This window comes from Morone saxatilis, unplaced genomic scaffold (genome assembly GCF_004916995.1).
Source record: "Morone saxatilis isolate NCDOM2014 unplaced genomic scaffold, NCSU_SB_2.0 Contig24, whole genome shotgun sequence".
NCBI lineage: Eukaryota > Metazoa > Chordata > Actinopteri > Moronidae > Morone > Morone saxatilis.
Window position 1 is genome coordinate 14954491 of NW_023339807.1, and position 14966 is coordinate 14969456.

Consider the following 14966-nt stretch of genomic DNA (forward strand, 5'->3'; position numbering starts at 1 on the left):
TACAGCAAGGCACAAACCAAAAAACAAATAAATGCAAGATTACAAATCAAGGCATCCTCTCTAAAGAGACTCCTCTACGCCCTAAAGGGTTAGTGATCATCTATTAGGATTCACCAGTGTTATTTATGTAATATTGTACTTTTCTGAAAAAGGGAATGGTAATAGGCGTTGTCATGGTATCCATATCACTCTACTCTACTCTAAAAACGGGGGAAAAAAAGCTTTCCACCGGTGGAAAGTAACTAAGTACATTTACTCTTGTACAGGAGACTACTTAGGAACAATTTTGAGGGATTTGTAGGCTACTTTAATTGAGTATTTCCACTTGCTAATTAAAATACTTTAATAACACAAAATACAATCAGCAAAGCAATTATAATGCAATTATTTTATTTAAGATAAGATAAGACCTTTTACGATGATTAATGCATCAATTATAATTTCCAATCCAATGATATAATATAGGCTACATTTACTTTTTGTACTTTAGTATGTTTTAATGTAACATTATTACTCCAATGCAATTCCAGATACTTAAGAATAAAAATCCTTGAATAAATATGTGATAATTCATTATAATAATACACCTCCTCCCTCATGGGGCCAATAAACTGTCAACTAGTTTTTATTTTGTGAATATAATTCTGGTTTTGATGCTCTGAATTCCACGTGACATGAAGTCTTCTATATGTTTGTAGATTTTAGCTGAGCAGTCAAATATGTTTAGAGTAGCACAATCTGAATTCTGTTATAAGGCAAATTACCAATTTTATATGTTATTACTCACCACCGAGTAATAGCACAAGGGAATAATAGTAAAGATAACACATTTGACAAAACCAGAAATTAAACATATATTACAGTTTTATTTAATCTTAAAACATGAACCACAAACAATCCAGATATTCAGACAGACTCATCAACAACAAACATCAACAACACAATCTTAAATGTGAAATTATACATAAACAGAACAAACAGATAATTCCTGTGGTTGTTATTTGCAGATTTGTTCTAAAATTCAATCTAGCTTAGTCTCTCACAAACACAAAAAAAAAAACACAAATAAACATCACACATTGTTATATTGCTATATTTTCTTATTAATTGCTGAACTCAAAATATAGGATCATTGTCTGATTTCCATGGTTGTCCTGCAGCTGGTCTGAGACGGCCTCGTCCCCAGAGACAAGGTAGTTTACGATTGACTCTCATAACTGCAATACTAGTACAAGAGTCAGGTTTACGGATGATCTCACACCAGTCCGGATAGTCCACAGGTTTAGATCCACTGTAGGGGAGATCAGAGTCAGAACATATATATGCTGCATATAAGTCTAAATACTTTTTGAGGTTAGGTTAATTTAAACCAAACTCACTGGTCACAGCATCCTACTCCAAAAGGCTCCATGCAGACACACTGGTAACAGTCACTGGTTATCCAGCTCTCTCCTATCCCGTACATTTGTCCCATGTATTCACAGCTCCCTGAAAAAATTAAAATATGACTTATTGTGAAAAATCCAGCAGTGGAGTTTACATGTAAATGTTGCAGCAGGTCTGGTAAGAACGATTTGATTGCTTTAAATACTAGTTATTTTGTTTATGATATAAGGGTACATCATATTTCATAAACTGATCATGTGTTTTGGATGAAAAACTGAATTTGCAAAGTAATCAGTATAACTGTCCAATAAATGTAGTGAGGTGAAAAGTTCAATAATTCTCTCTGAAACATAGTGAGGACGCTTTAAAATGTATTAATTCTTTTCTACAACTGAGCAGGTACACATAAAGGCCTATGGGAAATATTCTAATTGTATTACTGTATTTTGTAATGTATATTCATTATTTCATAATTACATTATATCACACACACACACACACACACACACACACACTGTACCTTTAGTGTTGAAGAAGCACTCGCCACTGTTATACACAGAGAAACATGGTACACTGGCACTCAGGAACAACAAAACAGCTAAAAACACTCCTCCTGCTGTGTTGGCCATTTCTGGAAAAAAAAAGGTGCACTGATTAAAAAAAAAAATACACAAAACATAGTAACGAGATGAGGTAAATGCCAGAGTCTTACCTATTTCCACTGTGTTGTATAAAATCCTTCCCTTGCTGTAATTTCTTTCAGCTCTTCTCTTTCTGTTCCTCCTGCTTTCATTCACCCTCTCTGTGTCTCCTCCTCAGCACCACTCTTGAACTGATCCACCCCTTCGCCCTGTGCTCTCAGATATTTATACTGAACCCGCACGTCCTTATCTCTGCAGTCATTTCTACTTTCTTCACTGCTATTTGTCCCCCCCCCGACCACCACCACCACTTCCACACACTCGTTAATTACCATTCTACATCTGCACACACACATACAGCATGCAGACACACACACACAAACACACACACACACACACACACACAAGCATTATTATAACAGTGTTCGTCATTCCCCTCTTTTACTGCTTCAAGAAATTGCCCTTGAGTATACAGTGTGCACTCTTTCAGATAACATTTGTTTCAGGGGGTGCCATTTGACCCTATCAGTAGATCTCACTGGTGACACCATCCATCGGACAACTACCCAGTGGCCTATTGTCCAACACAGGAGCTGCATGTGTGTGAACCCTTGACCTCTGCTCGTATACTTATTTATTGTGGCATTCAATGAAATAAAAATGTTTTTTGTGTTGAAAAATATACATATTATTTATATTGCAGTGGTGGAAGAAGTAGTCAGATGTTTTACTTGAGTAAAAGCAGGAATACCATACTCCATACCATACCATAAAAATACTACATTACAAGTACAAGTCCTGGATTAAAACTGTTAATCACAGAATCACAGAAGTGCTACCAACAAAATGTATTTAAGTATTAAAAGTAAAATTACTCATTATGCAGAATGGCCCCTTTTAAAGTGTTATTATTGAATATTATATTATTCTGTTTTTATCACTAACGAATACGAGTATGAGCATTTTAATGCTGTAGGCAATCTGAGATACTTTGTATACTACTAGGTAGATTAGTAGTATAGTCGTACATATTATATGTTTTTTTTATGTAAAACGTGACTACTGAGTAAAAGTGTCAGACAAGTTTAGTGGAGTACAACTATAAAGTAGCATCAAATGGAGATACTCAAATAAAGTCCAAACTGTCCTTGAGTAAACTTAACTTTGTTATTTTCCACCACTGCTTCATTGTATTTAAAAAAAAAAGATCCTAAGGATGTTTTTGATAATTGTCTTTACAACAGACTAATGATCAAATTCATTGATGCACATCAGTTGCTTAATTCAATTTCATATCATTTTGTTAATGAATCATCAAGCTAATTACAAGATGAATATGCTTTAACATGATTCACTGAAGTTAGGTTTCATTTTCCTATTAAAAAAGTCTCTTTGACATGACATGTTTTTACGTCATTGTGGGTTTTTTTTTGCCTGGAGCAGGGGAGGGGCATAATATTTGAGGGCCTCCTGGGTAAATTTGAGGATATTTTTGTGTTGGAGGATGGGTTTCAGTGTTTTTTGTTTCTTTGTGCTGGGAACTGTTTGAACAAACCACCTTGAATACTCTGATAACATGCGCTTCTCTGGACACACACACACACATACACAGTGACACGCGCACACACACTGATTTGTTTGTTACATTTGAGGAGATTTCATTGCCTAGAGGTTTGACCTAACCTTACCTTATCTTTAGTGAATATAAAATTAATTTTAGCTCACATTGAATCTGCAGTGGCAACAAACTAACAACACATTTCTTTGTTTGCAATAGGACGACTTTACCCAACAAGATCAACAGGTTTAAAAAAGCTGTTGGTAAATTGTTGGTCCTCAGATGTGACTACAGATCAAATCAGCTACATAGACACACACAGAGGTCATGAACTCAACCCAGACGGCCTCTACTGCTGCCACACACACACACATACTTTTTTCCTCTCTACTGTTCACATTTAGTCTCAGATGCCTTCTGTGCACCCTAGCCTGTCTATCCACTTATCTAATTGTTGGCCAGAATTGTTTTGAAGAATGGTATGTATGAAACACAAAGGATACAGAGGCAACTCTTCACTAGCCTGGTGTTCACTATTTGGTGTAGCTCTATAGTGAAACTGAATATTTCATTTTGTGACACCCCTTTGTTGTGTGTGTGAGGGTACTCTCACACAGTAACTCATTTAATTAGAAAGTAAATTATCTACTCACAACAGCGCCACAGATTTTCCAGCCAATGCACATCAGGATGTAACTTATTACATTTCCTTAGAAAATGGACTCTTACATAATAAAATGCCCTTTGAAGAATTCATTCACTGGAAAGGAGGACGTTTCATTAGCCAAAAGTCCAAACGCATGTTCCCTCTATGTAGAATCAGTTAATTAAAGTATAAAAATAGTATCTGAAGCATGTAGCTCACTATATCTGATGCAATATAATGTGCATCAGAGATGTGGAGACAGTAATGAATCACTGCAGACCACGTTAACACGTCATCATTTAAGTCCTACATGAATAAAATCAAGATAAAAGATAAAAAATGTCCTTAATAGCACTACGACTGAAACATAAGCCACAAAATAAACGTTTGATAACAGTATTTATGGAATGCAAATGTGGTAAAAAGGAGTGGTAGGACAATGGCTGTTAACAGGTTTGGCTTTGTCACAATCAGTTATGTCACAAATGTGCCAGTAAGGTGCCTGTTTTCTCATGGTCCAGGATGTACTTGCACACATCCCATTTAAAAAAAAAAAGAAGAAGACTCTAATTCCTCAGCTGGCAGTCTTGCTTAAAATATTATTGTGTGTGTGGGTGTATATGTGTTTAATGGAGAGTGAAAAGAGCAAGTAAATAATAGTGAAAGATTTCTGTTGGTTTTCTTTATTCAAAACATGCATGTATGTTAACAGAAAAGCACCACTACTAATAATGTATGTTCACTTTTTTTCACAGAGATTGATGTAAGAAATTGGACACAACTGAACATTACAATAATATTCTACAATATTTAGCAACATAATAACACACATAATAAATTTACGGTCGAAAACCATTAAAAAAACCATTTACCCAAACATCTGATTTCATGGGATTTTTTTCCAGAGGTACAACAATGATTTGATGGCAATGCTAGACTCTGTAGGAATATGTCTGATATTTAGTTGACAGGATAAAACACAAGAACAACCGAATATCAAACATATCACACAGCCTCTAGCCAATCTGAGCCTCAGGACACTGGAAACACCTGTAGCAGACAGGAGAGACAAAGCAGTGAGAATAAGGGCTTTCCGAATGTAGACCACAAACAATACCACAGAATGCATAAAATGTGTATCAGATAGTCAAGAAAGAAAGGGTCCACCACAGGAGTAAAAAGGCCCTGAGGGAGGGAGTCACTAACACAGGGAATCAGAGAACTTGTTGGCATTTGAGATCATCTCTTGTGTCCCCTTTGCAAGAAAAAGACAAAGGTTGCTGGGAAACTGTGGACAGAAAAAGCAAGAAAAGAAGAGGAGATTCACTTTCACTGAAAAGACACACACAAATACAAATATGAAGATACTCACTAATTCCCTTTATCCATACACAGCGTCCCAGTGGGTAAAGCAGGTAGTTAAAGTAAAAAATGTACTTGAGCTTTGAGCGCAGATGGAAAAAGTAAAAAAAATAAAATAAAAAACTGTTAAATGTGTGTGTGAGCTATGAGCTGTGTGTATGATCGTGTGAGCAATTCCTCAGTGGGACAGCATTTATATACACAACCCTGTGAGTTTGGGGGGGACACTCACTCGTTCAGGAACCCACACACTCAGTGCCATATGTAATTAGAGGTATATTGATCAGCTGCTGTGGCCTGCAGCCTTTCCTCCCCACATTAGCCTGATCAATAGATGTGATGTTCATCCTACTGTGAGCTCCCTACCTCACACATTCTCTCTCTCACACACACACACACACACACACACACGACTGCAGATGCAAAGTCAAATAACTTTATTATTATTGCCTGTAGGGAGGACAAGCGTGAACCCATGACGGTCACCTTAGTCACTCGTTGTATCCTGTTACTAAGTCTTTCTTTAACAATTCAAATATATCAAATGACTGATGTGTAAACATGAATTTCATCCTGTGTGAGGATCAGCGATCTTAAAGTCAACTTCTCTCAGTATCTGCATGTGTGAGTTGTTTAACTACATTGTTCATATGTTTGCAAATGTTTTTTATTTTTCCTATTGTGCAGCTAGGTTTACATCAAGAATGTTAGACAATATGCAAAGCTTATTGGACATATGGCAAAAGAAAGAGAGAAATTGATCTACACTCTACATATGGCAGCCTGCCAGAGACATAGTGGATTTTAGCAGATTTCTCACAGTTTTATCTGTCTAATTTACAATCCCAAAACTTTTTACTTTATTGACTGTAAGAATTTCATTGTAGTCTCATGTGAGCCTGGTGATGGTTTTTATATTACTGTTCTTATAGTAGAGTATTACTACCTCAAAATCCTGCCACTTTTACTTAAATAAAAGGTCTCAATACTTCTTTTACTATTGGTTTTTGGTATATAAGTGTGTGAAGTAACCTACTGGATGAATATTCAGAACCTCATGTGAAAGTTTTTATCGGTAAACATCCCATTGTGAATGTTTTTTAAATTTAAATTGACAATCCAACTCCAAGTGGCCAAGGTGACCTCTGACTGTCAGGCTGACCTCTGGTTGTTAAGATGACTGGTGATGGTATTATCACTCCATCTGTGTGGAGTAGTGTGGGACTGTAAACACATGTTGACTTCACATCATCCGTCAGATATGATGGTTAATGAAGAACACAGCACTTTCCCCTGTGGGTGAGTGCAGATGTTTTGTTTGTAGTCAGCAAAAAGCAGACGTAGAACAGGTGTGTAATAAAAAGTACACTGTGAGAATGAGAATTTATTCTGTATCCAGGATACAGTGTATGATTCTCATATTCAGCTTCATTTACAAACATCGAACAATTTTTAACACAAATGTACTTGACATTCTGCGTTTTAAATTTCTATATCAGATTAGAAAGTACATTTCATGAACAACAGCCCTCGTTTGTGACATCAGACAGACTGAATGTCCCCCCTCTGCTGTCTCTGTATCCTCTCCTGTATGACGCTGACCTTGTGAGCCTATTGGGGCGGAATGATGGCCCTCTGATTGCCTAATTGTGAGCCTGGGGGGAGTATTTTAATCTCCAACAGATGGAGGGCAGTGTGAGGCAAAGTGAAAGATGACAGGGTAATAGAAAGAAAAAAAGGAATTGCATGAGGATTAAAAGAAACGTAATCCTTTGAATGACTTAACATTATTTATATTCAGTATAATAATTCGCTTGTAAGTCTTTTTATAGTCCCGGTCAATTCCCTTTTAAATACACAGAGCAAAATCATTTACCTCTTCAGTCCAAGCCTCAAAGCTATGATGCTTTTCCACTCACACGTTAAAGGTCAAAAGATCAAAATCATTTAGATAAATTAGATTAATCTAAAACTAGTTTTAATTTATTTTGACATCTAATTGCTTGTAAGGATGCAGCACTAAACCTCATAATAATCGAATTATGCAAAATGTCAATTTTGAAAAAGCGCAAAATCCAAGTACAGCCAAGTCATTTCTTTTTACATGTTGTGAATCCAGGTGCTACTGAAGATGTCACAGAAACAAAATGGTTCAAATTCAAAGTTTCAATTCTTAAATAGTCTCCTGCTCTTAATAGAGTGATCACACCAATGAATTACATCATTACACCATGACATCCCATAACAAAATGTGCACAAATACAGACGCATCATCAAAATGACAGAAACATATTCAACAAAATGATTACATAAATCAGAACGTGCAGTCCTGTCAGTATGGAGCAGTCATGACAATTATGTATTAATCTAGTCCAAAATTAGTGACTGAATATATCTAATGTATTTAATCTGGAACCTTACAGGAAGTTGACAAAATAAAAGAAAAAAACCACCTGATCTGACCTGAGTAAAAACTAAATCGAACACTATATTGTTGAATATTAACTAAACTATCTAACAAGAGCACTTCATAAAGCTGTTGTTGTAGCTTTATTCTATGAATACAAAAATTAATTTCAAGTCTGATCGATATTGTTTTGTTTGTTAGTGTTCAGGTTTAAAAGATTTAAAAGATAATTTGCACCACACTCAAAGAAAGGCAACATTTATTGAAACTGAAGCTTTAGAATGAGCCAGAATACAAACTGTATAGCCAAAGCTTTACTGTGAACATAACATAGTGAAGTTTATAGGGAGTGACAGACAAAGGCTTTGGGTTTTCTGATTGGTCCGTGCTTTGGTCTCTCTCTCGCTCTCTCACACAGACACACACACACACAAACCCTGAGGCAGGGTCAGTAAGAAAGAGAGAGGCAGACAAGGTTAACAACGATTATTCAATACCTATCTCTGTGTTTTCAGCGTTGGAGGTGGAGGAGTTATCTAACAGAGGGGGAAAAAGATCCTTGACAAAAAAAAGGCCAAAAAAGCGTAATGTACTGCAACATAATACACAAATCACAAAAACACGAAAAAAACTTTGGTGATAAATCCACTTTACTACACAATGTGAAGTGTTTGACTTTCCTCTCTCCACTTTCTGTGACTTTCTTTGTCTCTCATGCACATAGTTTGCATGCATCTATCATTACCTGTGCAACCAGGATACAGGTTAGTTTGATAGTATTACACAACCTTGTGTCTGTTAAGCCCCACACCCTGACTGTTTACAGCGTGTTATGTGCGTAGCTTTATTGCATACTGATGACATAGCCATATCTAGCCAATGGTATGACCACAGCTGGCCTTATTTTACTGTCATTTACAATGCATGGTTGTATAATTAAATTTAGTTCCTTATCCCTTTATGCCATGTTGGAGCCATTTTTTGTGTTTGAGTTTGGGTGGCACTATGGGTAGCCAGTCTATTTATGCCAGAGACTAATTGGTGCAGATGTGGTGCACAGGGAAGCCTGTGGTTTTTGACTGTGCCTAGGTCGGCTATTGTTTGTTTTATTGTAGGGATTTGTTTGTTATAATTAGATAATATATAATTATTCTTAATTATAATTAAGAAATACAATGGATTAAAAAAAAAATGTTCTAAATTTGGAAAATTTTATTTTATTTTTTATTTTACACACAAGAACTATAAGAAAGTACTCAAGCTAAAAGAGCACGAGTACGTAATGAACCAAACGGTGCATCAACATGCTACTTGTAAAGTCTAAATAAAAATGTATTACATTTTTTAAATACTAATTTGTATAATGAAGTGCTGAAGAAGAATTTAACAGTCTCACTGCTTGTTGGAAGAAGCTGTCTTTAAGTCTGGTGGCAGAGAAGCTTCTGTAACTCTTCCCAAGTGCCAGCAGGGTGAACAGGCTGTGGCTGTGGTGGGTTCTGTCTTTTAGTATCCTTTGGACCAGATCTGGACCACCTCTGGACTATAATTCATTTCTGTATTTGGACTGAATGTAAGTGGGCTGTGTGGGCTGTGACTGGGTCAGACCAGTTGTTGCTATGTGGGTGACTGTACACCCAGTATGCTGTGCAACTGTGAAAATAAATAAACAAAATAAAACAATAAAAACAGATGTTGCACTGGATTAGGCAGATACTCAATATTAAAACTTTTTTTTTTCAGGTGCATTGATCTATGTGCTCTGTGACTTTACAACAAGAAATATTAGAGACTCTGGCCCATGGGCCTCCTAACTCCTTGGGCCCCTGTGCTTTATGGGCTTTTTGGCTGCTCTACAGCTCTGAGTTAGACAAGGAGATACTGGTGGACCCAATGTTGTGCTTTTTCTTTACTTACTGATTTTTTTACAAGCTGTGGTGGAAGTGCTGTACTTCAGAACAAGTCCATGGTATTTGAACTTGAGTATTTCCATTATATTATAGTTTATACTACTACACTACACTGATGCAAATATGATCAGTTTAAAAAACTAAATTTCATAAGTTAACTACACAACAGTATAGAAAATAATTTTGAACTTTGAATATCAAATGCTGTTAAATACAATAGTAATACAATGATAGAATACTTTCCGCATATTAAGTACCTTTACTTTTGATACTTTGAGTGCATTTTGCTGCTCCTTAGATAATACAGGTGTACATTGCACACTTTAAGTACATTAAAGTTACTAAAATCAATCTAGTGCTTGACAATTGAATAGCTTTGCTCTTGCATTAAGAAACAAAATGCCTGCATCCAAGCTGTTCGTTCATTTTTTAATTTAATTTCTTTAAATATATATATTTTTTTACACAATAAAAGTATAAAATAACAATTAATAATTATAAAATAGTAATCTTTTTGGTCTTACCACTGTCTGAAGAGAGGTTCACTGTTCATGAAAGCTTTATAAGTAACCAAGTAAGTCATATGAGAGCTGACAGTAAAGATAAGATCAATAAAACTCAATATATAAGATCGTTGAGATTGGATCGGGACATCAATAGTACTTTTACTTTAGTTAATATTTAAAGGTTTTTTACTTGTAGTTGAGTACATGTTGTTTTTCTACTTTTACCTAAGTTGAGAGTAGTAATAGTTTTTCCTCTGCTGGTTTGAATAACATAGTTGATAAAGTCATGTTTTTTATTAATGACAATTTGTTATTGGAAAAGAATATTTATTTAAGTTAAATTCAAAGTTAGTCAAATTTTAACATGGTAGTGCATACATACAACCCCCTTTTTAAAAACAAAGTTGGTTCACATTTAATTTTTTTTAATTATGGTCAGACAAAGATTTCTTACATTTCCTTTAAGTGAGTGAACACTTTAACCTAGCCAAAAAAAATAATTTGCATTGTGATGCAATGTTACAAATACAACATATGACCCGCATCCAAATGTGTTTTCACTCTTAGTCATATTGTTGAATAAAAATAAATAACAGATTGAATAGAATATTCATGCAACATAGACCCAGTAAAGCAAGATTCTGTGTGTTCAAACACAGGTCATCTCTTCTTAGGGGCCTCCGCTTTAGGCTCTTCCTGCTTAGGGGCCTCTGCTTTAGGTTCCTCTTGCTTAGGGGCCTCTGCCTTTGGTTCCTCTGTTAGGGGCCTCTGCCTTTGGTTCCTCTTGCTTAGGGCTCTGCCTTTGGTTCCTCTTGCTTAGGGGCTCTGCTTGGTTCCTCTTGCTTAGGGGCCTCTGCTTTAGGTCTTTCTTGCTTAGGGCCTCTGCTTTAGGCTCTTTGCTTAGGGCCTTGCTTTAGGCTGTTCTTGCTTAGGGCCTCTGCTTTAGGCTTTCTTGTTTAGGCCTCTGCTTTAGGCTCTTCCACTTTCACTTTACTGCCACACAACTGACTTTAAGACAAAGTCAAACAATAGAAATGAAGTGAATGCATAGATCTCATAATTTTTTAAAAGTCTGGTAAAGTAGTAACCATACCTTGCTGCTTGTGATGACTCTGTCTTCACAAAGGCACACACAGAGCTCCGTGCTGCTAGTTGCACTTTCAGTGATTCCTCTTCTGCTTTCCAGCTGGCTTTCTCCTTATCGCTTGCAGCTGTAAGTATCATAATGTGGCAAAAGGAATTCACAAGTGTTTAAAAAAATTAAGAGCCATCAACTTGAAGTCTCATTTTTCAACTGAAGGAGAAATCATTTAAAATGCATCTAAAGCAGTAATATGGAAACATTTCTTTGTCTCTTGACAATCAGCACCTACCTTGTTGACTATTCAACTCTGTCTCTACTGTTGCCAGCTTATCTCTTGCAGATTTCTGCAGGTGGAAAAGAGAATCTCATCAACACAAACCAGTTTGACAACCTTTCTCCACACATGCGCGCACACACACACACCACACACACACACACAGATATCTTACATCTCTTCAACTTCCTTCCAATATTATTATATAAAGTAATATAATATTATATTACTGTCATAATATCAATTGGATCACACAACACAGTTTTGGCACAAGTCCTCAGTGCTACAGTATACAAGTATGATGATACACTTCATATTCTTGGCTGCACAATTTCATTTCTCCCTCTCTTTAGGGTGATGTTCTGTTTAGATTCTAAAATCTTTCTTTTCTAAAAGAATCATTTTTAAAGCAACATCCACTGTGATATCTCAAGTTTTGTGGCAGTTGGGGAAATGACTGCGTAGTAAAATAAGAAACTTTAGACTAAGACCTACCATGTATATACCGTAAGCAGACACAGTAGATTATTTACATAATTTAAACAAATTGTTTTCAAATAAAAGGTGCCCTGTTGCTGAAGTTTAGTGGCACCTGTTAGGCCTACTGTCTGGTAAGTGCAATGATGTGTTATTCATTCCAGTTCAAACAGGTTATGTGTGTTCTTCAGTTTCTCTTCTTCAGAAAGAGACTACACTATAAAATCAATCAAAGCCAATGGCTATGAAAAGACAGAAATGCAGATTTTAAAAAGAAAGTTTAATGTTTCAGTTGTGGAGCATGTCATTGCCTTTTAAGCGGACACACTCTGCTTTTACGTGTTTTCACTATTCTTGCAAGTTTCCTTTTTTCCCTCACCTGCTCTCCCTGGCAGATGTCCACCTCACCCTTCGCCTTTTTTTCGTTCATGCCGACTTTGTTCGTTTCTTCCTCCATCGCACTGTGCTCGCTCTTGGTCTTCTCAAGCAGGTTCTGCATCCTCGCCTTCTCGCTCTCATACTCTCTCAGCACATCGTAGGTCACCCGGAGCTTGATATCCTCAAACTTGTTTCGTCTGTCTTCCATGTCATGCTCCTTTTTGCGTATTTTCATGAGCCCCACCAAAGCCACCGACACGACTACAGTCAGAGGCAGGAACACTTGCACCTTCATGTTTTTCCACGCGTGATGCGAGCCTTCTTTGTGTGAGATATTTGCCCTTGGTGTGGGTAGCTATATTTCCTCCAACAGGTGTCACAGCACAACTCCTTTAAACGTCCATGCGGCATTCAGTCAGTCAGGGAGTCATCGGCCTGGACGCGGAGCTGCTTTGCGCGTCGCCCTGGTTACACCTCTCTGCGTTTGTTAAAGGCAATCAGACAAGGAGGCTGACTCACCTGTGCTTGTGGATTGAACTGAGCCGAAAACACGCCCTCTCTTCCCGCACAGTTTTTGGGAGAAACAGGTTGGCCCTGCCTACACCTGTGCTGTCCCAACTTACCAGCAATTCAAGTATGACTGGAGATAAGACGCTAACGTATCTTTGTGGGAAACTGGAGCTCTTTAATGACCAGTGACAAATATTTGTGCAGTGTGGTTATATCATTTTAACACTTTTGACCCTGAATACGAGGTTGTATTTAGGATATTATTATTATATAGAGACAATAGTTTCAAAGAATTCAGGTTGTCTTTATTAAAGTAGCAGCACCCCACTGTAAAATACCCTGTGTTATTTAATAATAAGTGTGGTAGGCTAATATTAAAATATGTAAAACAGTACTGTTTGTAAAATGTAAAATGTATTGAAAATAAAAGTGAAATTTCCCCAGTGGGTTTGCATTTTTGTGGATGAAGTATTTTGTCTCTTGTTGCTTTAAAAAAAAAAAAAAAAGATTAGCATTGAAATAAACCAGTAATCTATATGATATCATAAGGTAGGCTATTCAAGGGAAGCCCCATGATCATGATGCAAATCCACTCAGTGTGTTTGAACAGGTGCGTGCCGACTACAGGAGGAAATGGCTGGAGTCGTCACGCCCAGCTTGTTGAGCAGGTAGAGCAGGTAACAAATACAATGCCCACAGACAGAGCTGGAGGAGACACGGGTGGAGAGATACCCGGGATGAACAGCGAGTGATCGGCGGCAGCAGTCTCCACCAGTTAGTCCCTCTCTGATCCGGTCTTGCCTTGTCTCAGCCACGATGAAGGTCGCGGTCGTTTTAGTCGTCCTGAGTGTGGCGGTGATGGTTGTAATGATTTTCCAGGCCGTGCGCCAGGAGCTGAGCCTGCGCCACTTGAAAACCAGCATGGTGGAGAACTCGGCGGAGGTCAAGAGGAAAGAGGAAGCCATCATCGAGGTGAAAAACAAAATCAAGGACATGAAGGACGCGCTGACGTCCGTCAACACCAAGTTGGATGAGCTGAAGAAGAAGAAGGCAGCAAGTGAAACGTCAGCGGGGGAACTTGGTAAAGCTCTGCAGACCTGTAACACGGAAAAGGCAAGGGTCACAGTTATTTTTACTATGCACTGCAGCACATCATACAATAGCATTATTCACAGGGTAGTATCACTTTCAGGATGCACATGATGTCCGATATCGACTGAGTGAACTTGGCCCTCGGTATCCTGTTGCATCCAAATATTTGATTTATGTTCTGAACCCTCTTTGTTCCTCCTCATTCATGCATGTAACTACTGTTAAATACTTCCACCTGTGACCTTATTAGGCAGATGTTGTGAAGAAGAAGGAAGATACGGCCTCTGCTATAACTAAACTCCATGGTAAGCTTTTTTGTTTCACCTAAGTCAGTTCTGGGCAGATGGTGTATTTCTGTGCACTAATATTGGCCGTTTCAAAACTAATGCAGACGGGAGAATGTGACAAAGGATGTGTCTCTACACACCTATTAAATCAGGCTTACTATTGATAATTTTTAAAGACAGAGAATGGATTGGTGCAGCTGAGATCTGTCAGCCTTGCATTGTCTAAGCAGGCCTCTGAAGAACCCAGATAACAAGATATCCTGGGATATCCTGTTTTATTCGATACAAACCAGTAGAACTAGATGTGATAACACTAACCTACAGGGCTTTAGACAAACTGCACATGGGTTCAGTCACTGATCTGCACACTGCTTATCCAAACTGATATAACTAGCAACTGACATTAACATTTTTGTGCTTTTATATTTGTTTTCAATTCAATTCAATTTTA

The 14966-nt window shown here is 37.4% G+C and overlaps 3 protein-coding genes across 3 annotated transcripts in view; 1 reads left to right on the plus strand and 2 right to left on the minus strand.

Annotated features, from left to right (window-relative positions):
- Positions 1-846: 846 nt before the first annotated feature.
- Positions 847-2221, minus strand: si:ch1073-70f20.1 (prostate-associated microseminoprotein). Its single transcript, XM_035672930.1, has 4 exons — positions 2099-2221; positions 1907-2017; positions 1380-1488; positions 847-1291 (listed from the first exon to the last, which is right to left on the minus strand). Exons 2-4 carry the CDS (start codon positions 2013-2015, stop codon positions 1117-1119), a joined length of 393 nt encoding a protein of 130 aa, XP_035528823.1. The 5' UTR covers positions 2016-2017; positions 2099-2221; the 3' UTR covers positions 847-1116.
- Positions 2222-11309: 9088 nt separating this feature from the next.
- zgc:174935 (uncharacterized protein LOC796019 homolog) lies at positions 11310-13218 on the minus strand. The gene is made up of 4 exons (XM_035672804.1): positions 12628-13218; positions 11787-11841; positions 11507-11624; positions 11310-11421 (listed from the first exon to the last, which is right to left on the minus strand). Exons 1-4 carry the CDS (start codon positions 12919-12921, stop codon positions 11370-11372), a joined length of 519 nt encoding a protein of 172 aa, XP_035528697.1. The 5' UTR covers positions 12922-13218; the 3' UTR covers positions 11310-11369.
- A 566-nt stretch (positions 13219-13784) lies between these two features.
- The window catches only part of si:dkey-87o1.2 (uncharacterized protein LOC796684 homolog), a 2990-nt gene continuing 1808 nt past the window's right edge, over positions 13785-14966 (plus strand). The window contains exons 1-2 of the mRNA XM_035671656.1: positions 13785-14249; positions 14479-14533. Coding sequence (XP_035527549.1) covers positions 13953-14249; positions 14479-14533 — 352 coding nt within the window. The 5' untranslated portion in view covers positions 13785-13952. The remainder of the gene's footprint in view (positions 14250-14478; positions 14534-14966) is intronic.